Raw genomic sequence first — 24,307 nt, 5'->3', positions numbered from 1 at the left:
ATGGATTCCCCAAGGATCAAATTGCATACATGCACAAGCACAAGGCATTCAATAGTGGCATGCCATGGCCCTCCCCTTGTTCTCAAGCACTCTGGAAGATTTCTGCCAATACATCTGTCACAGGATACAATACTTTGAAAACCATCCCAGCAGCTGTTGTATGCAAGGGCTTCTGTGATGACAATAACAGCAACAAGACAATCCCCCTCAACAAGTTGTTGAGCTGACTCAACATTGAGGAGCTCTAGTTTCTCCATGTGTGCCACACATCAGGACTTTTGATCACATTTTCCACTTCGCATTTGGACTTTGCAGTGCTTGCATTCCAGCATTTAATGTACATTACACTTTTGAATTTCATTTTGCCACTCGCATTCCAAGTTCAACAAAAAACAACATTCATTTTCATATTCCCATATGTTTTAATAGCATGAGCATATATGTGTAGTCTTCAAAATGAAGTTCAGTTGGTCATGGTCTGTTCTGTGCCCAGTTGCGAAGTAAAAGAAGTTTGATTTGAGTTGTGGAATTCTTTACTAGCACAGCAGGTACATGTATTTTCATGCAATGAAATTCAACCAGCTGCAGTTGGGTCCCCATCTTCATCATCCTCATCACTAATCAAGAATCCTCTGAGGCTCATGACATCCAACCCTGGCTGTTCAAACATAAAAATGCAGTTTTCTCCATCAATCTGGTGAGGTACCATTGCTACCACCTGCTTAATATCAGCTGCCTTGATGACCACAAGCATGTTATTGCCAAGATATTTACACATGAAGAGGGCACCACTTGAATCACAGAGGAGCTGCATCAGTAAATCACTTTTGCTGGCCAGAGCTGTCCAGAGCTGTCCAGCACTGGACAGATTCCCTAGGACTGCCAGCACACAAAGTGGTTTACTGATGTGGGGATTTGGGGAGGAATAGCATGAGACCATCACAAGTGCAGTTGGGGGAGCATTCTGCTGCATTTGTGCTTGAAAAAAAAATGGACAAGACTGCATTTGATGTGTCCATCATCAGTGAACCAGCGCATCATCAGTAGAGCTCAAGAAAACACTGCAAGAAGTGACTTACCCTGACATTACATGCTCTTTGAGCATTTGGCTTGTGCTCCCTACTGCACCAAACTGACCAACACTTTTGGCCATTCAGTAAAAGCAAGCATGCACATCAGTGGACCTTGATGAGGCCTTTGTGTGTGGTAAACTGTAGTGCAGGGGAATTGGTGCTATTGTGTTTCTCAAAATAGTCTAAGATTGCAAGTGTCTCTGATCTGGTTGTCTGATGACAAGTGCATTCAAGCTGGGGGAGAAGGTAATACCCATCACCTGCAGGTTCAGACCAGCAGGGAACTGGTGATTTGTCCTCATATTCATCAAGACATGGGACAATTGACTTGAGTGCATTGGTATGGGCATGATGGATGGTGATCTGTGTAAGATGGGCATATGGCTCAACATGCTGACACATCTCTTCAGTTAGATTCCCAATTGTGCATTTGATTACCCATTGCAATTCACACATGAGGGGACCCTTGGTCTCAACTGCATGTGCATAGTGAGTGAGAGCATGAATGCTCTGTCATATGAAGTGAAGGTGTTTGGGGTTACACTGGTAATATAAGTCTTCGAACTCGAGTACAAACTCCATGAAGAGACAGTGGGCCATGAGAAGTTCATCTCTGGTGATGCTATGCTGTGATATCAAGCAGACAGCACATACAAGCTTGCAAAAATGGTGCCAGTATTGATCAGGGAGAATGCCATGCAAAAGTGCTGGTGCAAGGCCATAGAGGTAGAGCTGAAACTCCCAAGCCTTGTATCCACTGGAAATTTTCTCTGCAGGGTTGCAAGGTGGATGTCCAAATGAGCCTGGAATAGCAGTAGTAGCTGCTGCTACTTTGGCACCATGTTCCTTCCATTGACAAGGGTTTGAAAGGCAGGGCCATTCCCATGTGGCCTTATTATCACCAGATTGACATTCAAATGTACTGTGCCAGAGTGGGATGAGAAGGTCAGTTATGTTGAGAGACAGCAGGTGCATGATGTCAGAGCCAAAGCACTTGGGGACACCAAATGATCTGCTTGGATGGAATCTGAGGAATATGCTGGGTTTTGATATACCAGTCTCTAGTCATCACCATCTGTACTGTGGTTCATTGGGAGATTGTAAGATGTAGATAAGGTTTTCCCAGTACTTGGATGCTGAGCACATGGCAAACTGATGTGGGTCAATGTCTGGGTGGTTTGACCTGACAATGTCAAAGTTCCAAGGTTTCTTGAGTGCTGGATAGTAGTGTGATGCACTCTTGTTGTGTCGACCTTGAAGCCCACAGTAAAGATGGCACCCATTCTTTCCATGGTGGCCAACCAAGCCATTCAGATATGTGAGACCAGGGCCATCAGCTGTACCAATTGCAATAAATAAATTTGAGTGACAAGATTCATTGGTAGATGCATCCCATACTGGCAAACCTTCTTTTTGAAGGGCTGCAACATGGTAGAGACTTGGAAACAGGAATGAATCCAAGTTCTTTGGTTTGTTCAGCCCAGGTATGACAATGCTCGGGAGCATGTATTTCTTGTGGTATCAAGTTTCAGGGGAGCGGTCAAGGACAACCCATATTGAAATTCAATAGTCAGACTGCTTGTTGCAGTATAATTGTGCTCCATCTACTGAAGTCATGAGAACAATGTCATTGTCTTTGATTTGACCATTTTGGACTGCCTCAAGGTAATCTGAGCTGTCAAAAAAGTCATTATAAACATCTCAGATGCCACCAGACTGCACAAGCTGTTCAAGCATGAAGTGAGTGTACTCTCAATGATATCACATGTCCATAGCCTTCTGAGGGTCCCAGTAGAGTGCTTGCAGTTGTGGTCCAAGCAGGATTACACTGAACTGCTTATGGGGTTTTTTAATAGAGCCTTGAGTGTCTCGAAAGATGGCCAGATCATAGTGTCCTTCCCCACATTCTGGGCATGTATGTTGTGTCAAAAATGGGCCTGTGCATGTGATACAGGAGTTAACACACATATCATGGATGCCTCAATCCCACTAAGCTCAGCAGTGATTCGCTTGATCTGGTGTAGGCTAGGGAATTCCTTGAATCCAGCATGTTCCTGGAACACCTTGCATGTGGTCTTGTAGTCGCCATCCATGTGGTTGAGGCCAACATACAGCTTGATGGCCAATATGAATACTTTGTCATTATGAAAGGTAGCTGGCTCCTGTGGTGGATTGCATAGTTGGTTGAGTGCATCTGAACTGAGACATGCAGTTGAATGGTCGAGGGAGGCAGTATGCATTGCCAGTATATACAACAGCACTGTGCAGAGATCATCAAGCTTGACATTCAAGTGGAGGTCCCTCAGGACCTCCTTGTCACTATTGAGAGGTTGGGGGAGCTCTATGCCATGGTCTGGTCCATTGGTGTGCTGGAAAGATATCCAATTGTCACTATATCATGCTTGTCAATAGTATAATCAGCCTTGTACATACCATGGTCATGGTCTTGTGAAGTATCTAGAATAGCAGGCAAGTGTAAAGCCTGTGAAGCACATGAAAAAAAGACTGCTTCACATGCTTCACAGGCTTTACAGTGCCATTGCATGTTGTGAAACATGTAAAGTATGGTGAAGTGAAACAAACTATCTATTACAAATCATGCAGTATTGAGGAGCATATTTGGAAAATTCCCATGCACACAGCCTCAATGAGCATCAAGGAGGTTTTTGTGGGTTTTGACTGGGGTTCATACCTGGCATCATTGCCTAGGCCATGCAAATCTAAAGTCAGTCCTTGCACTGAGTAGCAAGGAAATGGTCAGTGGAATGGAAATTGTTGATTCCAAGAAGGGAGGTGATGAACCATGCAGGGCATGTCTAGAGGGAAAGCAACACTGAAATGTGATAGCAACCAAGTCAGGAGTGGAAAATCCAAGTGTCCTCTACAGGACATACTCAGATGTGTGTGGACCAATGGAGACAACTGCATGAACTGGGTACTGCTACTTTGTCACCTTCATTGATGGCCACTCCCATCACCTCATCATCAAGCTAATAAAGACTGAAGATGAGGTATACTGGTGAACAACCAAATATTTTTCATAGCAATGGTGGAGGAGAGTACAGCTCCAAGGATTTCAAGGCCTATCTCAGGTCAAAAGGGGCACATCATGAAAAGACAAATGCTTGCACCCCTCAAGAAAATGGAGTTGCAGAATGGATGAATCAGACCTTGGTCAAGTCCACCCATTCAATGCTAAGTGATGCAGGGCTACCTAACAAGTACTGGGCCAACACTGTCCTACATACAGCCCACATCATCAACAGAGTCCCTACACATGCACTATCAGAGTTGCTCACTCCATACAAGGCCTATACAGGGAACAAACCTTCATTATCACATCTTTGGATTTTCAGCTGCAAGGCACACATTCATGTTCTGGACAAAAAGTGAAAGAAACTGGATGTTAAATCATTAGAATGCATCCATCTGGGTTTCACAGAGAACAAAAAGGCCTACCTGTGTCTGTATAGACCAACCAGGAAGGTAATTGAATCATGTAATGTCATGTTCAACAAGGGCAACTCCAGTGGCCTGGACCAAGTGGTGATCAAGGAGAATGTTGATGCTGTTGAAAAGGGCAAATCAAGTGAAAAGATGACACCAGAGAACATGGACACTCAGCTAAGTGTGGACTCAGAGGTTGATGGCCAGGACCATGGTGAGGAGGCCACAGATGGCCATGGTATCAAAGTATCTATTCACAAGGGCCATGGCAAGGTCAAAGTCAAGCCAAGCATGGAAATGCCTTTGCATGATTGTGCACGATCTCTGTTTGGCACAGGAATTGGGCTAGCACTGTCACACACCAAAGGTGTTTGGTGAGGTGGACATGGATACAGCTGATGAATGGAGATGAAGACCATAGCCCTCATGTGAAGAAGGACAACCAGAAATGTCGGCTAGTCATCCCTCACACAAGAACAAGTCATCAGTGCCAGAGAAAAAGAAAGGGAGTGAGTTAAGCACTGGCTAAAATTCTTAAGCGCCCATGTACAGCATTCTGGTTTTCAACATATCTCTGCCATTTCTGCAGATACTGAGACCATTCCCACACTCACTTGTAGTGCTCAGCCATGCAATCTTACCTTCCAAAATTGGAAAGGATTTACACACTCCACATGCTTCTACAGCACTCCCTCCAAAAGATGCTCATTTTGCTAAATTCTTCTGATATGGCCACCTCTACATCAATCATTTTGCTTGTCCCCTTTGCTAGGGACCATGGCTACATATATCTATGAGGAGTTCCTACCAGCTTCTGTCCTGAAGCATCCTGGTACATCCCACCCTCATCTGTGCCCTCTCAGCCCATCCAGCTTGGACAGCATGTTCTTTTTGTCAGTATGACCTCTAGGAGGACGTTCTTGGTCGCCTCAGGTCTGTCATTCACTTGGAAAGGTCTTATGTGGTTGTTTCAGTCTCTCCAGTCCAAGAAGCATATGGATCCTTCCTCCCTGCTCCCTGCAATGTCTTCATACCAGTCTCATCCATCATTCTTCCAAGATTGTGACAGCTACAGTATAATCTACTGTTCTCCACTCTCCCTGATCACATCCATGATGAGTATGATGCACATCTTGCCTCCTTGTTGCAAGATACAGCAGAAGACACTCCCCCTTCATCCTCTCTTCCAACAGAGCCTTGTTCATGAAGTTTTTATTTGCTTCACTGAGAGGATGGTTTGAGGGGGAAGGTTGTGATCCCCTATGCTCCTGTCACCCCACAGACCCCCAAAGCTTGACCCCTGTTGACATCTGACTCACCCTGTCCACTTTTGGATGTACTATATCAGCATCAGATCAGTGCTGCCTCTCTGTCATCCCACCTTGGCCTAGAAGCGATCTCTTTGAGATGTGACATGCACAGCCTCCCCCTAATGTGATTCCAGTGCACTTTCCTGGTTCCTGACATCACTTGACTCATACTTTGACATTCTGACTGTCTTTGACTCACCTATTGCCAATACTTACCAATCTTTTGACTTTGCTTACTGATTCTTTGCTTTTTGGCTTGCTAATCCTTACCAATCCTTACCAATGCTTTCCAAGACAATTACCCATCACTTACATTCCTTACTCATCAGTTACCAATCACTTACCAAGTGTTTGCACCTTGTTTTCCAAGGGCAACACCCCTGTACTGTATATAAATCACTGTACTTAGATAGCAAAAAAAAAAAAAAGAAGACATCAGAGAGCCCCTCTTGCTTGCATTTTATCATCACTCAGTAATTCATTCAGCAGCTTCAATAGTTGAGACTTTATGAAGGGTCTAACTATCATCTACTTTGCTTATCCTTGTCTATCATCAATATACTTCAGTTCCAAGCCCTCCCTGAGCTCAGTGCAGCTTAGGACATTGAATTAAGCTGCCATCCATCCTTCTGTAGGCTGACAGCAGTCCTACCCTATCACTTTCTATCACATCCTTGCTCCCTCTTTGTCAGGAGCACCCCCAACCCTCAGCACTCATCCTTGAATGTTGTAGCTCACAAAAAACCACCCAAATCAAAGGTTCTACCATCTAGGTACTGCATAGGCACACCACCACTCACTCTTTTTGTCTTTTGTGTTGGTTTTGGTTGATTTTCACCACTGAACCACACTTTGACTCACAGCACCCAGTGATGAAGAGAATAAAACTGTTGGACCTGAAAATGTTATCAGTATACCACAAACAAGGTTGTCTGGGTCTGTGTGTACAGTCACTTGTCCCCCTAGCCAGTCAAGAGGACCACCAATGCCCTATCTGCACCCAGTTCCATTGCCAGCCATTCAAAGGTCATCTTGAGCTCAAAAAGCACTGGTCAGAGATGACAATCCAGAATACTTGGTGAACACTTACCAGAGATCAACTTTGCCCAAGAATATGGCAAACAGCAATGAGGGAGTGGTGGAAAGGGCCATAAAGACAATGTGGACTGAGTATGGGCACAACGAGCCTTGCAGTGGCAGCAAGGTGGAGTGTGACTGTCACATGTCACAAACACATGCTTACCATGCAAAGGCCAGCCACAACAGTGAACCCAGCACATTCAATGAGGCTATGGCTTGTCCAGATGCTGACCAATGGTATGTGGCAATGCAGGAGGAACTTAGGATGTTTGAGAGGATAGGATTGTATGAAGAGGTCAACCCCCCTTGTGATCGCAAAGTAATAGATTCAAAATGGGTTTTTAAAATCAAACAAGGACCCATGGGCAAGATTGAGTGCTACAAAGCATGACTCATAGCCAGAGGATTTACACAGATGCAAGGTATCAATTACACAGAGATGTTTGCACCAGTAACTAAATTCTCTACTATCTGGATCTTACTTGCTCTTGCTGTGAGGTATGACCTCAAGATCCATCAAATGGATATCAAGTCCACATTCCTAAATGGCAAACTGGAAGAAGAAATCTACCTACATCTGCCACTGGGTTTTCATGACCCCTTGGGCAAGGTCTGGCACCTATGACATGCACTCTATGGGCTAAAACAGGCCCACAAAGCCTGGTACAAATGACTTCACTCTGTGTTTGAATCACTGGGATTCATGCACAGCCATGCTGACCATTCATTGTTCTACAAGGTCAAAAATGGAGTTATTATCATTGTTGTGATCTATATAGATGACAAGTTAGTTCTTTCCAAGTGTGCAAAGGCTATTGCCTTGCTCAAGAAGGCACTTGTGAAGGAGTATGACCTCTCAGACCTTGGAGAGGCATGCTGGATACTGGGTATGGAGATCATATGAGATCAAGACAAGTACAAGATAAGACTGTCTCAATGGTGCTATGTCAAGGACATTCTGGGACATTTTGGGATGCAGGAAGGTTGTGCTGTCACTACCCCTATTGAGCAAACTCTCAAGCTTGCAAAACTGGAGTCACCAGAGGTAGATGTGAAGGCTTATCAAAGTGTGTTGGGTGTGATAATGTACACTATGTTGGCAACTTGTCCAGACCTTGCATATGCAGTAGGTGTGCTGAGTAGGCATGCAGCTGCTCCAGGTGAAGAACATTGGACAGCACTGAGGCAGGTCTACTGATATTTGCACAGGACAGCTGAGGCATGCCTCACATACTCCAGGAGATCTGTACAAGATATTTTTGGATACATCGATGCTGACTGGGCTTTGGACATAAATGACCACTGCTCTATCATGGGCTATGTGTTTATTCTTGCAGGTGGTGCTGTCAGCTGGTCATCAAAGAAGCAGACTTCAGTCACATTGATCCACAAACTCAATATGAAGTTCACACTCAAGCCAACTCTCTTGTTACTGGACAATCAATTGGCAATGGCATTGGAAAAAAAATTCAATATTTCATGAGCACACAAAACACATTGCCATATGACATCATTTCATCTGGGAAAAGTTGGATGGTGGGGAGGTTACTGTGGACTATGTGCCAATGAATGGGCAGGTTGCCAATGTGCTTACCAAAGGCCTTTTGCAAGAGAAGCATATTCATTTCACTAATAGTATAGGCATTATTTATTAACACTGTCTTCGCTGAGTGGGTGTGTTGGAGAATGAGAGTTTACAGCAGGCATGTTCTGATTATGTAATATGCCTCTGTTAGGAAGAATATTTTTTCCTCTTTGCACCTCAGTCTTTGACCAACTCAAGACTGAGGTGAGGTCATTCATTTACTATACCAAGGACTGTAATGCTGATGCTACTTAGTACATTCCTTTCTTCCTTAGGTTAGTTTAATTATAGTCTTCAACCAACTTGAGACTGAGTACATTCCCTTTCTTCCTTAATGGCACACTCATTTGAACTTCATTTCCTCATAAAAGCTTTCATCCTATCCATGATTCCACTGTATCATGATATGTATCTTGTACTCCACTTTGGAAATCCAGACACTTGGCATTGTAGTGACAAATCTGTTTTTTTAAAATATCTCAGAGTGCAGGGTTGGCACTGGATTGGACTACACGAGCAGAGGTGGTGAGTACAAGAGCAGAGAAAATCTGGCTATCTATGCGTGGCCCAATTTAAATGGCCTCTAGCAGCTACCGCAGCAATGAGTGGCGGCATCCCACCCCTTGAGCGTTGTGGTTCACTTTACAAGACACATGCATGCGAGTTGCCAAAAAATGCGACATCTATGTGCTGCTCTTGCCTCCGAAGTGATGATGTTTGAAATTGCAAAGACATTCACATAAGATAGCCAAAACTGTCCTACCGACACGAAATATATCTCAGCGGGTAAGGAACATGGTTGGTCGTATCCTGTTCGCATTATCAATATTCAGCGTTGCCAGCAGGCGAACGGATGATCCATACCACCATCGTTTCAAAAGCCCCGTCATATACATCATCGATGGTGGAAAGACCGGGACGTATGTGGGGTTGAGGGGATGACGTTACATCGTAAAGTGATCCTGGATGGCCGGGAGTGGATAAGTGTTGATAGACCACAACGCGGATGTGATTCATTGTCACACTCCGGGCGCTTCGCTGAACTCCCGTCAGACGCACATGATGGCAACTAACTATAGGTACATTTTCAGACATTACGAACCGACGAAATATAAACTGGATGTTTCGTTTCGAAGATTTCCTTGTCTGACTCGGGTAAGCAGCTTGCGACTGGCTTTCGAGAGCAAAGGACAACGACGGAGAACCCTACCAGTCAATCACGGACTGAATGTTTATTTGGTGTCAGAATGACATTGGATATCGAGCCGATTTCTTGATGTCGAGCCCGTGTAATGATCACTTAGAGTAGGACGGGCAATATTGTTGCAGAAATAACGGAAAAGAGAATGACAAGTACCACGGGGTGAACGCAGATGGAACTATATCAATCACATTAACTAAGTGTCATGCAACGGACCTGGCTTGGCAGGTATTTGAAGGGATGCAACTTCGATATCATTGCCGTTTGTTCCAGCAGCTTGCTTAGGAGCCGTGCCGACATCATTCACTTTCATTGTCTGGGTCTCAACCATAACCACCATCGTTGACGTTGAGGAAGGATTGTACCGTGTTCCGCTCCGAATCAGCTGTGAGCCCAAGGTGATTATGGACGTGAATTCCAGTGGAACAGAGGTTGTGGGATCTTCAGTGCTGATGCGAAAGAGGAAAGCGACAAGTACGCTCAAGTTCGCCACAATCAAGCTAATTGATACCTGACAAACAAAGGATTGAGCCTGCACTGTACCGGAAACGCTAACGGAACTCAGAATCATACCTCAACCACAGCAGCAATGATTACTTTCAGCCCGCCATTATAAAACACATAATATGCATGGGTGAGGCTGACGACAGTGGTAACAGCAGACGTCGAAAAAATAGACAGAAGTCGGATCTTCTGGGCCCTAGTGAGCCTGACTTGGTGAATTAGACGGAATGGTGCTAGTATTAAGATCGTGTCACCGATCACATCAGCTGGATGAAGCAAATTAGACGGTCTATCCCATTCGTGCTGCACATAACCAACTCACTAATTATCTGTGCAATGGCAACGTTCCTACCTGTATCGCACTGAGGGCGCGGTTGCGTTTTCCAACCACTTTCTGCTTCGCAGGTCCAAAATATTTGCGCGCCAAGGATCATCCATGCAACCACAAATGCGACGGCGGTACGCACTATCCATCTCCTCAGTGAGCCAGGTGAAGTCAATCGCACAACTGTGAATAAAATCGAGATCCTGGACGACCTAAAACCATTCTGAGATAGCTCGTGACCAGAGAGGCAAGATTGATATCGCACCAAACGACCGCATAGAAGATCTGTACGTTTCTACAAAATATTCCTGAGCATGATGTGATGCTAGACTGTTAACAGAGTGTACGTATAATACAATGCCACCCTTGTATTTTGAGAATATCGAGCTATTAGAATACGGAGTCAGCGAGATTCGTTCTGGCGGAAAGATGACGCCATCACCGTAGTCATGCAGATACAACCAGAATGCTACCAAAGAAATTATATCGAATACAATGGCAAGCGCGGCCCAAACATCGTCTAACCAAAGACGGCGTTGTCGCATCCGCACGAACAGACGGAATGAAGTGACCACCATCGCAGCGATGGGCAAGACCGTACCAACAACTTTAGATTCATCAGTGATATCCTAAATCGTTCTGAAGGTCGCTACCTTCGGTTTGTTGAATTGTTAGTCCAGGGGACGCCATGTTATATAACTTGGGAGAGGGCCGGAGGAAGTGGGGGGGGAGGCTTAGAATATCATACATCTTTATTCCCGATGCTTCTCTTTGTAGTAAAAATCACTTCTGGTGTCACAGATCCTTCGATGGAATCGCGCGTGTCCAAACCATCAACTTCCCTGCGATCAGAATCATGATTGCAGGTAACGTACGCAATGCTTGAGAACTGCCTGATCTGTAACAACGTGTTCCAATTCAGCTACCGATCAGTCTATGGCACTTTACTCGGTTCGTCGACATTGACGAACATCACACCGGTGTGGGCGGAGCCCATCAATGATCAGAGCCACATTGTGTAGCCTAGTGTAGGCAAGGAAATCTGATGTCACTTGAAATGTTTCAGCTATCGACTACAGCGCGTAAGCGTAAAGGCTACCGTGCAGTGTCAGTAGGGATAAGAGTCTGGATAAGAATTTGCTATCGATTTCGGGGTAATACATAGCTGGCAGTACCACGACCACCTTTTTCATTTGGTCGGCGTCTAATCCCAGACGACCAATTCCCACGTTCCTCCCGGAAGTGGGAGAGGTGTTCATCAACCGGTCCAATGCAGCATGCTATTAAACTGATAGTAACTAACAACCAAGTCCTTTGATAGAGAGTGGGGAAGGCCCCTTAACCATCTCAGTCATGTTGGGGCTGTCTAGCCTGCCCACCACGTTTCTTCGGTACCACATTGGTTCGGCGCTGTGCATGAGATTCCCCTTCCTCACGCTGAGCACCAATGATCCTGATGTATATCTTGGTAAAACTGGTTGCTCTGCGCGCTGCCTATTCCTGCGAGTGGCGCCACATCTTCCACATGCCGCGGTGGGTCGCCTTCGCCAGTTTGATTCGTAGAGGGGAAGAAGCAGTAAGTGAACCCTTCTCCGTGATTTGACGCTACGTGCTACTGACGTGTTGCATTCCTGATTTGCGCAAAAGACAACATACGAGTCAGGACTAACGTCCTATCCACGACGGGCTGGAGTTTCTCCGCGAAAAGGACAACACAATACCAGGGACCGCAAGGAAGGAGGGTGAAGTTGTCAGCGGTGTGCAGGTGCGTGGAGAGTAATCTCCCATGTGTTATGCTTCACACGTCGTTCAAGACCAGACTCACTATACCCATTCACCGAATCGCCATCACCACTCAGCATACCTTGGCGTTCCACTTCTAGTCTTCCGTACGACCCCTCTAATTGATGGCTAGCAGTGAGATATCTACGACGACCCATTCTACTTGAGCAGACGATATACTTGGTGGGACACTTGGCACACACTTGACATCGCAGAAATAGTTGCAGAGGTAATGCAATACTTGACCAAAGGCGGTACGTGTTCATGAGTTCTGCCGCCTGGAACACACATCTAAAGCCCAAATATCCCAGTGCAGGCCAATACCATACACCGACAAGATCGACGACGACGTCAGGACTAGTTGATCTCAACACGAACGGTGAATTGCGATGGCGTATGTGGATACGCAAAGCGAGTGTAAGAGCACAAATTCGATGAGTATATCAAAATCGAACAGATTTCGGATGTTGCGTGTCAAGTCACGAGTCTCGCATGTCTCCGTATTTTTGGGTTCACATTGGCTCATGTCAGCGAGTGCTAGCCTTGAGAATTTAGAATCCGAGCACGCCCCTCTCGTCTCAACACAGTTTGAGCGGTCTCAGTGACTGGTTGTGTCGGACCGCGGCACCAGAACCTATCATCATCCCTCCGAAACCGCAGCTGAGAGAGTTTATAACGGCAATGAACAATACCGTCGAGTCGCCAATTAGGGCGAACTTGTGCATCCTGAAAAGCATGGCAGCATGTGGCCGGTATGGTTATGCAAATACTATCAGCCACGTTGCCCGCGTTCGTCGCACAGGTTTCCGATATATTCACAGCGAACCCTTGATACTGTGTTCGGCATGAAGGATCATTGTGAAAGCATAACTACGAAAAGAGCCATGGCATGAAGGTGTGCTTCGGCAGCGCCCGAGAAGATGGATTACACGCACCAAGTCCAGGACTTTATATATACCTAAGCATTGCGCGATCCAGAGAAGATCTAGTGGGGAGAAGGAGATCCTTCGCGGTTTAGTTCATCTTCGAGATGAACGATGGAAGGCGTTGTGCTTGCTCACCGTGTTATATGCTTTCGCTCATGTGTTGACTGGTGGACTCCTGATCTTCCGTATGACCTGTCGCGTCGACGGATCATTGTGAGTTGGCACTGCTGCATGCTAAACACGTGGGGGTGACTTGATGAGACCGTGGGCATGCACTTAGCATTAAAGAGGCGGTCCCGGTGAACATACAAAGATCATCAACTATGATAATTGAACTAGCTCATGCACAAAGATTGAGTTGCGGTGGATGTGGAGGAACGTTCCTATCCTGACGGGGACACGTTGTAATTACGTGATCAACGGCCGGACTTTCCCGGTTTGCACTGCCGGTTGACAACTTCGGGTCCTTCTAACTCCTGTCTTGTGTCGTATGGTCCCCACAAGAAAGCACTCAAGGTTCGCCATCCAAAAGGTCAGCAGTATAGCGCCTGCGACTTTAATGTCAGAAGATCTAGTAGGGGTGCCCAGCGATGTGTTTGTGGGTCGGTCTTGTTAATATCTGAATTTGCGGAACGCGGCTAAACCACACTTCTGTGTTGGGACGAATACACATGCTGGGACACTATGCATTATGTGTACTTTAACCGGATCAGGCGTTACTACTACACCAGCGGTGTCCTAATTCGTCGGAGTCCCTAAAGGAAGTTCTTCCATACCACCTCCTCATGTTTCCTGTTTATTGGATGGCAACATTTCATTTCAGATCAATCACAGACGCCCAAGTTTCTTTTCATTCTGAATTAACGGAAGGAGAAGCTATGCAGCAATGCAATATACTTTCTTGAATGTGTGTTGTGACTGAGTTTTTGCTTCGAGAGAACAGCTAATATCTGGGCAAGATTATATGCTTCCTCGGGGAAAGCTCTACGTTCTCGCATATTTCGTATCCGCCTGCATAGCTTGTGAGTAGGCGTTTACCTTGTGGAATGAGGGAATGTGTGACTATATCTATTGACGTAAATTCTGGGTCACTGCTCGGCGCTCAGCATCCAACGTTCAATCGCCATGCTGACGTCTTTGGCCCACCTGGGCTATACTAGGCCATATACACTTTACTCAGGCGCCCATGACCTTCTCCAAACCACAGGCCGCATGCTTTATTTCAAATTACAGGTGGCACATAAAGAAAGCAGGTAAGGACCTTCTCCGGCTCGTAACCTCGACTCCCCCCAGTCGGAGCCCGATTTCTATATTTTCGTCTTTACACGATGGAGGAGGATCACAACCCGTTAATTACATTTAATACCACTCACTCTAATCAGAGAAAACCCGTTGACATTTAACGGTTGCGTCAATGTGAGTAATAGTTTCATTACCTTCCTAGCAACCCACGCATTTCTACCTATCCCATGCATGCAGGCATTTTCCTCATCTTACTCGGCGCACCTTCGCTGGACAGCCTTCGCCGGATGTCAGAAAACGACGAGGAAGAATGGTCTAAACTTAAAGACCGTTTGATCCAACGCACAATAAATATCAATGTTGTTGGTACTCTTACGGTTGCGTATGTCATAAACCGAGTTGCTCTGATATATCTCGTGCTTACCCTATCCCAATGCAGCTCTTCTGCTTCGTTTCTGACTACCCCTTCCCCAACTAACTTTGCCAAATGGAACCGCGAATTTCCCTACGCTTGCATTGCAGCTTGTAGCGGGAGTGCTATGCTGGCCGTTATTAGCGGCCTCGGCCTACTTATATTTCTGAATGTGATGAGTCCTGAATCTATCAAAGTAAGTGGCTCTCAGTTATTTGCTATTCTTGCTGATTCCTATCGCTTCGCGTTCAATCAACGATGATAGGCGGCAGAGAAGAGCACGTTCAAATTCGCGGTCCTCGTCACGTTGCTAATGATGCCACTCACCTTCCTGTCTACTGCGTCACTATGTGCTGGTTTTGCATGGATTGGGGCTGTCTGGCACGCTGACAAAACCTGGATGAAGTTGTTAGTGTACATTGGTTGCGTAGTATTCGTTTTCACCTTATTTGTGATTAGTGCTGTGCTTTACTAGTCCTGCTGTATCCGCAACATGTATTGTACTTCACTTCGGAATTTGGCGCTGGAATGAGCTTTATATCTTGGAGTGCAGCGCTGGCACTACGCTAGTCGGACTGAAGCTCACAGCAATTCCATGCATCTGCCCCTAAACATGGCTACTTTCCTCTCCTCAGTCGTGGGAATTCACTTCACAAAGTGGCAGGGCATGAGCACGGTTGGTCATATTCCCGATTGTCATGTTGACTAGAGGAGTGCAACGCAGGCGAACGGGTGATCCATACTACATCGTCGTCAACAACTCTGTCGTTCATTGGTGGTGCATGTATGTGGGGGATTGAGGGGATAGCGCAAGGCGATCTCTCTTGTCTGAAGGTCGGATTCACAATACTCAATGGCAGATCACCACCAACTATTCACCATACACCGACCGACTTCCCGTACAACGTATCGCGTTAGTCTAGTCAATGTAACTTGTAAGGATGGGATGCGACGGCCATACGGACAGTATGATCAACAGGGCACGCATTCCCTCCCCCAATTATTGGTGGTGTATCGAGTGCTGCACACGGAGCCGCTACTCCTTTGATAAGAATACAAACTTCTTGTAATATTATCTTCACTTGGACAACTTATACCAGGACGCTGTCGTGGTGCGCCGTTATGGGTGTTGTAGACCTGATATGTATACCGATACCTGTTTCCGTAGCACATAGGGGTTTCCTTCTGCTTCTGCCAGACATTTTTAATCCAGAGGCTTGTCAATGGTATATAAATAACGCCCTAAAGCATCGGGTGAAAGTTTGATCGCCGTCGAATAAGTCATCTGTAAGCGATAGGCGGAAGATGCTGGATTGAAAGTCGTCGCAAGACAGCTCACACCGAGGGACTTGCATTTTGAAATTCGAGAACCCAAGCGTAAGTATAGAATTGATGAGAAGGGGATCCCGCAGATCGATAGCCGTCACATTTTTGATTAATTGTCGGGGGTGGACATATCAGCTTGGAAAGATCTTACGTCCCTTACAATGCAAAAGAAGCTTTTACACGAAAGAATGACAAGGGTGTACCTGATAGGATGGTAACGTCATTCCGGTGTGTACACGTCAAAACCACTCACCTGAGAATGCTGGGCAATCAATACACAGTACATATCATATCCAAGCTCCAAGATGTAGTCCGCTTTCGGCCGCAACCGTAACTTGCAGTATAGCGATGAAAACGATACTCGAAACTCGATATTAAGCGGGACTCGCTCCCCTGTAAGTGTATCCAAACTGCTATGCATTTGTTATCACCAGGCTCGGTGTAATTCCGCAAGGTTATAACTCTGCAGCGCCGCGGAACCGCACCGACACTCCCTTTTTTTCGCTATAAGACGTTGCTGAATCAGCACTTATGGCGGCCCTTTCCTGATCAGCGAATCCTCCTGGCTTTTTGAAGGCGATGCAGACGAGCAGCGATTCACGAAGCTCTTCACGAACTAGAAGGTGTGACCGCAATAGGCTCGAAACTAAAATGAGAATATACCAAAGACGCACCTCTGAGCCTGAGACATGTCGATCTGCACGACCCTCCAATTGTACTCATCCTCGTAGGCACATGACTTCGTCGAGAATACGCACCAGCGATTGCACGGAGTGCTAGCATGCTATGGAAACAATAGTGAGCCAGTACTTCCACGACGCGCATTGTCGAGAACTTCGCCAAAACGATGCGAGAGCCACGTCATGGACGTATCAAGTGCGAGGCTAATTGCCGACAGGCAAGAAAACTACCATCCATAAAGATGTCACTGTTGGCGATAACCTTGCCTTTCGCGGTAGGTGATTTCCGTGACTTCCAAGACGGACGTCCAGCAAACACATTTACTATACGAAGCTTCGAATGGGTATAACTTCATACAAGAACTGGGTTGAACTGGATTGCAATTGGACACGCTGACTACCGTCATAATTGAGCTTACTTGCATAATCCACAAAATCGTAGTGTACATACTATACATAGATATATGACTGAAGGTGATCACTTAGGACGGGAATATCATTCAACCAGTAACGGAAAAAAGAACCACGGAAAGAACACAGGTATGAAACACATCAAGCGTCATGAAATAGACCTGGCTTGGAAAGTGTTTCAAAGGATGCAGCTTCGGTATCATTGCCATCTCTTCCAGCCTCGTGCTTGGCAGACATGCTGAAATCACCCATTTGTATTGTCTGGGTCTCAATCGCAACTACCATCGATGGCGTTGAGAGAGGATTGTTCTGTGTGCCTTTCCGAGTCGGCTGTGAACCGAAGGTGATTATGGACTTGAGCTCCAGCGAAGCGGGGGTTGTGGACTCTTCAGTACTGATGCGGAATAGGAAAGCGACAACCACGCTCAAGTTCGCCACGATCAAGCTAACCGATTCCTGGCAGAACAAAAGATTGAGTCTGCAATGTACTGGGACGGCTAACCGAGCTCAGAATCATACCTCAAATATGGCAGCTACGATTACTTTCAGCCCAGCATTAGCAAGTACGTAATATGCGTGGACGAGGCTGACGATAGTGGTAATAGCAGATGTCGAAAACACAGACAGAAGTCGGATTTTTTGGGCCTTGGTGAGTCTGACCCTGTAGATCAGACGGAATGGTGCTATTATTAAAATGGTGTCACTGAGCACGTCAGCTGGATGGAGCGAGTTAGACGGTCCGTCCCGTTCGTGCTGCACACAGGAGACTCACAGATTATCTGCGCAATGGCAACGTTCCTACCTATACTGCACTGCGGGCGTGATTCCGTTTTCCAACCACTCTGTACCGCACAGGTCCAAAATATTTGCGCGGCAAGGACCATCCACGCAATCAAAAACACAAAGGCGGTGCGCACTAGCATTCTCCTTAGCGAACCAGGGAAGGTCAGTCGCACGACTGTGAATAAAATCGTGATCCTGGATGACCTAAAACCATTCTGAGATGGCTCGTGGACGGAGAGACAATGTTATCGCACCAAATGACTGCATAGAAGAACTGTGCGACCCTATAAGATATGTTTGAGCATACTGTCATGTTGGTTTATAAAAATGATGCACATATAATACAATGCCACCCTTGTATCTTGAGGATATCGAGCTATCATTATACAGAGTCAGCGAGATCCGCTCTGGATGTGGCAGAAAAGACGACGCCGCATCACCGTAGTCGTGCAGATACAACCAGACTACTACCAAAAAACCGACATTGAATACCATGGCAAGCGCTGCCCAGGCATCATCCAGCCAGAGACGGCCTTGTCGCCACCGCACGAACAAACGGAACGAAGTGATCACCATCGCAGCGGCAGGCATGACCAGTCCGGCAACTTTAGATTCGTCAGTGACGTTCTATTAGAATAGTTCTCAAGGTCGCTACCTTCAGCTTGTGGGATTGATGGTTCAGAGGACGACATGTCATGTAACTTGGGAGAGAGGGGGTCGATGGGGAGGAAGGCTTAGAATACCATCCATCTTTATCTCGGATGAGGTTTTTCATAGAAAGAATATTAATTGCTTCTCTCGATTGAATCGCCATGTGCATCCGAGAAGTCAACGCCGCTCATGCTGTGCGCACCAGTTACAGCCTCCCCCTGCGATGGAAGGTTTCCGGCGTGCAGGTTCCCAAACAGGACGAGTCCCGGTAGTCTGGGTATCAGACTAAGTCCCGGCCTCACCCAAACGAGCGAGGTAAAATTCACAACTCCTTATCTCTCGCTGAGTCAGCATCAGCCCACCAAACGCACGAACAAGATCCGAACTGCACTCCAAACCTCGTCTTCAGCCATTTATCAACATCAGACATATCTTTTGGCTTGGCAAGTACAGCCGGTCTAGTCACATGTAGGACAAATATTACTTGTCTTCTCAACTTGGTAAATTGCTCGGTTCGTCGAGAAGTTCATGGACACTACAGCAACGTGAAGCTCATCAGTGATCGTTACTGTGAGGAAGTCTGACAGCCGCTTAAAATGCTTCAGCTATCCATGCCACCAGCCGTCAAAAAACTTGGAAGCTCGCACTGCATTCGGATTTCGAGTACACAGTTGCAACGCGCTCCCAATCGAGACACGTGCCACAGGGTTGGAATAAACGAGGTTGCCAGCGTGGGACTTCGCCGGCTGGTCCTCGGATCCAATCCAAACGGCGGTCGTGCTTGTGTAAGACCCGAATCGAATATCCTGACTCTTATGGGTACCCCGTGCGGTGTATGCTATCTTTATCTCCACTACATGGCAGTGTTTACGCCTACGTTCTCGGTGGTTACCATTCGTAGCGACGTGACTAACAGCGGAATTAACCTCAGCCTCGCGTTAACTTGAAGTGCCTTCTGCCCTCCGGTAAATCAACGGTGAGAGCTACGAGGAATTCCGTGTGAGCTATATATGTACAGAATTGTCAGGCTTACGGACTGAGCCTGAAGATGATGCAAGGCCACTTTTCCACTAGGTCAGCGAACCGTAACATCAGAATGTGCCTACGGCCTATTCGATCATGGACTGTCATGATATGGATATGTTTAAGGCTGCTGACCATTATGACATCGAAATCATGTTGCATCTCTTCCCCATTCCTGACGCCAACATCAGGCCAAGAATTCATCTGACCGAAGGTAACATATTGCAGTTACGGGGAGAATAGGACGGATCTCATAGACTGGTGAACCAGCGCCTGCTGATAGCCGCATTATCCGCTGACTGCCATACACAGTGTGCACTATACTGACGTGTCACATCCTGATATCCAAACTTGAGGGGTTTCCGGGGATGACTGCCCTGAGGGAGGAGATGTTGAAAAGGTACAGACAAGACATGTGGCTGTGGGTCGAAGGCGACGCCAAGATTAAGTGTCAATCCTGGGACTACACAACGACCATGATCCCCCTTTTGCGACAGCCTACCCCTACTCCCGGATCTGCTCTAGGGATGGCAGTGGTATGCATACACCACATATATACAAGAGCCTTGCGACTTTAGCGAACGATATGAAGAGGTTTCAGAGGTGTACCCGACTCCGAGATATCCAACTACGTTCTGATCCATCAATACCACTGTTCATGTTCAGGGACGAGTCTTCCTTCAGGTGGGGTCGGACGTACGTGCACTGCAAAGCATTGCTCTGTCCCTGGATTTCCCACGATGATCTGTAATTTGCAAACGGTTGGTGATGGATACCAAGGTGGCGACGATCTCGGACACCGAAGAGTACGTCTTTTCGGGAGTGGAAATAGCTATGGGAAAAGGTGTGATATGGCCAGTCGAGCATCAAGACAGTTGGAGCTAACGCGACATTCTGGCATCGTCTTAGCGCACCCGCTTTCCCAGTAGGTCAAAAACTAAATTGTGAGACCCGTACGCATATAATATATTCCAGCAGTCCATAACCACATAGTCTTATTAATAGGCTCGATGTCCAATGTATTCTGTGTCCCTCTTGAATATCTATGGAGTGAGCCACGCCGCTTAGGCACTCCTGGTCTCTCTTTTTCGTTCAAGTAGGAGTGATGGATGACAAAAATTTGAACCATCGGTATCGAGACTGGTGGTGTAAGAGGTACAGTTAGCATGCTTATGTAGCTGATGTTGCCTAAGAAACTGATATTGGTGCAGGAGCTGGGATTGCGGTACCTACTTTGGACGACATTTTGTTTTCGCGCGTACACAGTCATGTTCGTGTTTCTTTGTGGGCGTCGGGTGTCACCTATTGTGGAGGAAATAGAATTTTGGAGTTTGCATGGCGATGATGCCTCCGTGGCCAGAGGACCTGGCAAAGGAAATTGAGCTGGATGTTCGTACGTAGAGCTTTGGATCGTCGGGGGGCATGCGGAGAGAGCATGTGAAGTCGAGACTAGAATCGGTGGAGAGAACCAGGCGAAGGAGTTTGTGGACTTTGTGAACCGCCGAAATACAGACCGGATGTGTCATTTCGTTTTGATTCGAGTCCTTCCTTGACCAACTTGGGTGGAAGTGGGCAGCTTACAACCACCTCTTGAGGGCAAGGGACAATGGAAAGCCGTACCAGTGGAGCATGGGATCAACATTTATTCCGAGTGATAGGAACGCAACCAGAGGAGTGTGGTGCAGGCAACGACACTGGATGTCGATTTTATGATGTCAAGCCCATGTGACTGAAGAGTCTGGTCACTCAGGACCGGAAATATCGTTCAAGCAGAAATGGAAAAGAGAATGATATGTACCGTAGAGAAAAGGTATATGACAGTATATCAAACACATCAAGCGTCACCGAACGGACCTGGCTTGGAAAGCGTTTCAAGGGATACAACTTCGGGATCTTGACCACCTTTTCCAGCAGCTCGCGCGGGAGATGTGCTGCAACCATTCAGTCTTATTGTCGAGGTCTCGATCCCAACCATCATCGTTGGCGTTGAGAGAGGATCGAACGGCGCTCGTTTCCGAATTGGTTGTGACCCGAAGGTGATTATGGACTTGAGCTCCAGCGGAGCAGGGGTTGTGGATTCTTCAGTGCTGATACGGAAGAGAAACGCGACAACTACGCTCAAGTTCGCCACAATCAAGCTAATAGACAACTGGCGAAACAAAGGACTGAGTCTGCACTGCACTGGAATGGCTAACAGAGCTCGGAACCATACCTCGACTATGGCAGCCAAGACTTCTTTCAACCCACCATTGGAAAGCAGGTAATATGCGTGGGTTAGGCTGACGACGGTGGTTGCACCAGACGCCGAAAAAATAGACAGAAGTCGAAGCTTTTGAGGCTTAGTGAGTCTGACTTTGTAAATCAGGTGGAACGGAGCCAGTATCAAGATCGTATCACCGAGCACGTCGGCTGGATTGGGCAAGTTAGACGGTCCATCCAACTCGTGCTGCATACAATAGACTCACTAATTATCTGCGCAATGGCAACATTCCTACCTAGATCGCACTGAGGACGCGGTTGTGATTTCCAACCACTTTCTGCTTCACACGTCCAAAAGATTTGTGCACCCAAAATAATCGCCGTCATAAAGAATGCGATGGCAGTGCGTACTAGCCATCTCCTTAGCGAGCCAGGGAAAGTCATTCGCACGACCGTGAATAAAATCGAGATCCTGGACGACCTAGCACCATTCTGAGATGGCTCGTAACTGAACAGACAAGATTGTTATCTCACCAAACACCTGCACTGAAGAATTGCGTGCCCCTATAAAATGTTTTGAGCATGCTATGATGCTAATTTAAGAAAAGGTCGCACATATAATAGAGCGCCACCTTTGTATTTCGGGGATATTGAGCTATTTGCGTACAGGTTAGTGAGACTCGCTCCAGCAGAGAAGGTGACGATATCACCGTAGTCCTGCAGGTACAACCAGAGCACCACCAAAAAACCGATATTAATCATCATAGCAACTGCGGCCCATGCATCGTCTAGCCATAGACGGCCTTGTCGCATCCGCACGAACAAACGGAATGAAGTGACCACCGCCGAAACGCTGAGCAAGACGGTCCCGGCAACTTTAGATTCGTCAGCGGCGCCCTAATTAGTGCTCAAGGTCACACTACCTTCAGTTTGTGGAATTGTTGGTCCAGAGGACGACATGGTGGAGAGGGGGAGATGAAGAGGGAGGCTTAGAACACCGTACATATTTATCTCTGATGCTTTTCATTGTGCCAAGAACCACTGCTGGTTACACCGGCTTCTCAATCCGAGTGCATCGCTTGGTGGCCCGTGCATGTCGGGACCATCAACACCGTTCATACTGTGGGAATTAGTTACAACCCTTCCCGACTGCCCTCCAATTAGAAAATAGAATCATGATGAATTGAAGTCATAATACCACGCTGCTTGAGAGTTATCTGGAATCGTAATCAGTTCCAAAAACTTTGCTCGGGTCGCCAGTCGACATGTCGTGATTCTGCATCGCAATTTTGAAGTCACGTGTCACAAATCAGTCCATGCACCTCGCAGACTTCTCGCACAGCCAGTAATGATCGAAGTCCCATCACGTTCACGTACATCCCATGCCCCAGGCCGCAATATTCAATCCTCATCTTCAAGTATGTCCGTTGAGATGACGGGACTAAGTTCTACGCGGAGGTCGTCGGAAATTCGTCGTTGTCACTTGACGCACTGTCTTCGTTCACGGCCTTGGGCTTTCATCAAATGCTGTCCCAAGACTGTACCGCAGTACCCTTTCATCCCGTAGAGCATGGAGACGGGTACAGTGGTGTTAGGATCAAAAAAAATATAGACGTGAACAGATCTATCACCGACTCATCACCACCAACACCTTTGCCCTTCCTCATCGGGGCCAAGTCACTACATCCGGGGAGTAGATTTACCCATGACGCTTCCTTGATCGAGATATTGTCTAAGTTGAGCCCAATGCATCGAAACTGATGTTGCACCGCGCATGAATACTTCTCGAGCAACTTGATTCTTCTTTCAAAGTGCGTGTCTTCCTACAGTGGACTCCGGAGGCGCTGCGCATCGAAATTTGAAAAGTCGTTTTTCTTCATATATCTGAGCGATACTGTGGACTCGGTGGTCAGTTACAGTACGGTAACAACACCATACTCTACTAGCGGGTAGTACCTATGATCGGCTCCCACCTCTGAGGTCCATCGAAAAAGTTCACGAGCATTACAGCAACTTACGCGGGGCCATTAGAGCGACTTACTTGTGACATTTAAGTGCAGAAATCTAATGTCCCTTGAAATATGTTTCTTCCCAATTCAGGAGGTAAGGTCAACAAAACTCAGCGACGGAGGGAACATTCTGCTGCGCAGAGGTGCCAAGAGTTTAGACCGAATGAAGCTTGTCAGGGGGACAGGGAATGATGGAATCACGGTCACGACCAGTCAGTGACAGGTTTACACCGTCTATTCTGATGCTGTTGGCTTGGCATTTGGTCCTTGGATCAGTGGGGTCATACCAGTTACCTTGAAATTGACACGCGCAAACTCTTATCCAGACTCTTATCCCC

At 46.7% G+C, this 24,307-nt stretch overlaps 6 protein-coding genes across 6 annotated transcripts; 1 reads left to right on the top strand and 5 right to left on the bottom strand.

Moving 5' to 3' along the window:
- Nucleotides 1-580: 580 nt before the first annotated feature.
- Nucleotides 581-826, bottom strand: F5J12DRAFT_680411 (uncharacterized protein; the record flags this gene model as incomplete). The annotated part of the gene is made up of 1 exon (XM_051740238.1): nucleotides 581-826. A coding segment is annotated over one exon (246 nt), but the record flags the coding sequence as incomplete, so codon positions are not given.
- An 8,887-nt stretch (nucleotides 827-9,713) lies between these two features.
- On the bottom strand, nucleotides 9,714-11,688 carry F5J12DRAFT_772523 (uncharacterized protein). Its single transcript, XM_051742265.1, has 8 exons — nucleotides 11,625-11,688; nucleotides 11,179-11,576; nucleotides 10,968-11,132; nucleotides 10,873-10,912; nucleotides 10,791-10,820; nucleotides 10,523-10,737; nucleotides 10,270-10,466; nucleotides 9,714-10,207 (listed from the first exon to the last, which is right to left on the bottom strand). Exons 2-8 carry the CDS (start codon nucleotides 11,273-11,275, stop codon nucleotides 9,893-9,895), a joined length of 1,059 nt encoding a protein of 352 aa, XP_051596768.1. The 5' UTR covers nucleotides 11,276-11,576; nucleotides 11,625-11,688; the 3' UTR covers nucleotides 9,714-9,892.
- Nucleotides 11,321-12,833, bottom strand: F5J12DRAFT_785275 (uncharacterized protein; the record flags this gene model as incomplete). The annotated part of the gene is made up of 8 exons (XM_051743205.1): nucleotides 11,321-11,367; nucleotides 11,401-11,423; nucleotides 11,504-11,598; nucleotides 11,687-11,805; nucleotides 11,829-12,137; nucleotides 12,351-12,451; nucleotides 12,511-12,547; nucleotides 12,686-12,833. 8 exons carry the CDS (start codon nucleotides 12,831-12,833, stop codon nucleotides 11,321-11,323), a joined length of 879 nt encoding a protein of 292 aa, XP_051596767.1.
- Nucleotides 12,834-14,487: 1,654 nt separating this feature from the next.
- On the top strand, nucleotides 14,488-15,442 carry F5J12DRAFT_346860 (uncharacterized protein). The gene is made up of 4 exons (XM_051738991.1): nucleotides 14,488-14,649; nucleotides 14,713-14,857; nucleotides 14,915-15,083; nucleotides 15,153-15,442. The coding sequence occupies exons 2-4, from the start codon at nucleotides 14,763-14,765 to the stop codon at nucleotides 15,360-15,362; spliced, it is 474 nt and encodes a 157-aa protein (XP_051596766.1). The 5' UTR covers nucleotides 14,488-14,649; nucleotides 14,713-14,762; the 3' UTR covers nucleotides 15,363-15,442.
- Nucleotides 15,443-17,260: 1,818 nt separating this feature from the next.
- On the bottom strand, nucleotides 17,261-19,034 carry F5J12DRAFT_346810 (uncharacterized protein). The gene is made up of 7 exons (XM_051738990.1): nucleotides 18,743-19,034; nucleotides 18,528-18,692; nucleotides 18,424-18,463; nucleotides 18,342-18,371; nucleotides 18,077-18,282; nucleotides 17,824-18,020; nucleotides 17,261-17,760 (listed from the first exon to the last, which is right to left on the bottom strand). The coding sequence occupies exons 1-7, from the start codon at nucleotides 18,777-18,779 to the stop codon at nucleotides 17,446-17,448; spliced, it is 990 nt and encodes a 329-aa protein (XP_051596765.1). The 5' UTR covers nucleotides 18,780-19,034; the 3' UTR covers nucleotides 17,261-17,445.
- A 2,238-nt stretch (nucleotides 19,035-21,272) lies between these two features.
- F5J12DRAFT_746234 (uncharacterized protein) lies at nucleotides 21,273-23,238 on the bottom strand. Its single transcript, XM_051742079.1, has 7 exons — nucleotides 22,884-23,238; nucleotides 22,671-22,835; nucleotides 22,576-22,615; nucleotides 22,495-22,524; nucleotides 22,227-22,441; nucleotides 21,974-22,170; nucleotides 21,273-21,910 (listed from the first exon to the last, which is right to left on the bottom strand). Exons 1-7 carry the CDS (start codon nucleotides 22,963-22,965, stop codon nucleotides 21,596-21,598), a joined length of 1,044 nt encoding a protein of 347 aa, XP_051596764.1. The 5' UTR covers nucleotides 22,966-23,238; the 3' UTR covers nucleotides 21,273-21,595.
- Between the last annotated feature and the right edge of the window lie 1,069 nt (nucleotides 23,239-24,307).

Source organism: Pisolithus orientalis (assembly GCF_024613125.1).
Source record: "Pisolithus orientalis strain OTSU chromosome Unknown F5J12scaffold_35, whole genome shotgun sequence".
Lineage (NCBI taxonomy): Eukaryota > Fungi > Basidiomycota > Agaricomycetes > Boletales > Pisolithaceae > Pisolithus > Pisolithus orientalis.
The sequence above is the reverse complement of the archived record's forward strand: the minus strand, read 5'-3'. Positions and strand labels throughout refer to the sequence as shown.

Excerpts from the sequence above, each read along its gene's own strand:
- F5J12DRAFT_346860 (XM_051738991.1), top strand. The coding sequence starts at position 14,763 with ATGTCAGAAAACGACGAGGAAGAATGGTCTAAACTTAAAGACCGTTTG. Across the intron at positions 14,858-14,914 it reads GTTGGTACTCTTACGGTTGC|CTCTTCTGCTTCGTTTCTGA; the intron begins GTATGTCATAAA and ends ATCCCAATGCAG. Across the intron at positions 15,084-15,152 it reads TGAGTCCTGAATCTATCAAA|GCGGCAGAGAAGAGCACGTT; the intron begins GTAAGTGGCTCT and ends CAACGATGATAG.
- F5J12DRAFT_772523 (XM_051742265.1), bottom strand. The coding sequence starts at position 11,275 with ATGTATGATATTCTAAGCCTCCCCCCCCACTTCCTCCGGCCCTCTCCC. Across the intron at positions 10,913-10,967 it reads GTTGTATCTGCATGACTACG|CTCGATATTCTCAAAATACA; the intron begins GTGATGGCGTCA and ends GTATTCTAATAG. Across the intron at positions 10,467-10,522 it reads TGCCATTGCACAGATAATTA|CTGATGTGATCGGTGACACG; the intron begins GTGAGTTGGTTA and ends TGCTTCATCCAG.
- F5J12DRAFT_746234 (XM_051742079.1), bottom strand. The coding sequence starts at position 22,965 with ATGTACGGTGTTCTAAGCCTCCCTCTTCATCTCCCCCTCTCCACCATG. Across the intron at positions 22,836-22,883 it reads AACAATTCCACAAACTGAAG|TTGCCGGGACCGTCTTGCTC; the intron begins GTAGTGTGACCT and ends ACGAATCTAAAG. Across the intron at positions 22,525-22,575 it reads AAGGTGGCGCTCTATTATAT|GGGCACGCAATTCTTCAGTG; the intron begins GTGCGACCTTTT and ends AACATTTTATAG.
- F5J12DRAFT_346810 (XM_051738990.1), bottom strand. The coding sequence starts at position 18,779 with ATGTCGTCCTCTGAACCATCAATCCCACAAGCTGAAG. Across the intron at positions 18,464-18,527 it reads GTTGTATCTGCACGACTACG|CTCGATATCCTCAAGATACA; the intron begins GTGATGCGGCGT and ends GTATAATGATAG. Across the intron at positions 18,283-18,341 it reads TTCTTCTATGCAGTCATTTG|GATCACGATTTTATTCACAG; the intron begins GTGCGATAACAT and ends TAGGTCATCCAG.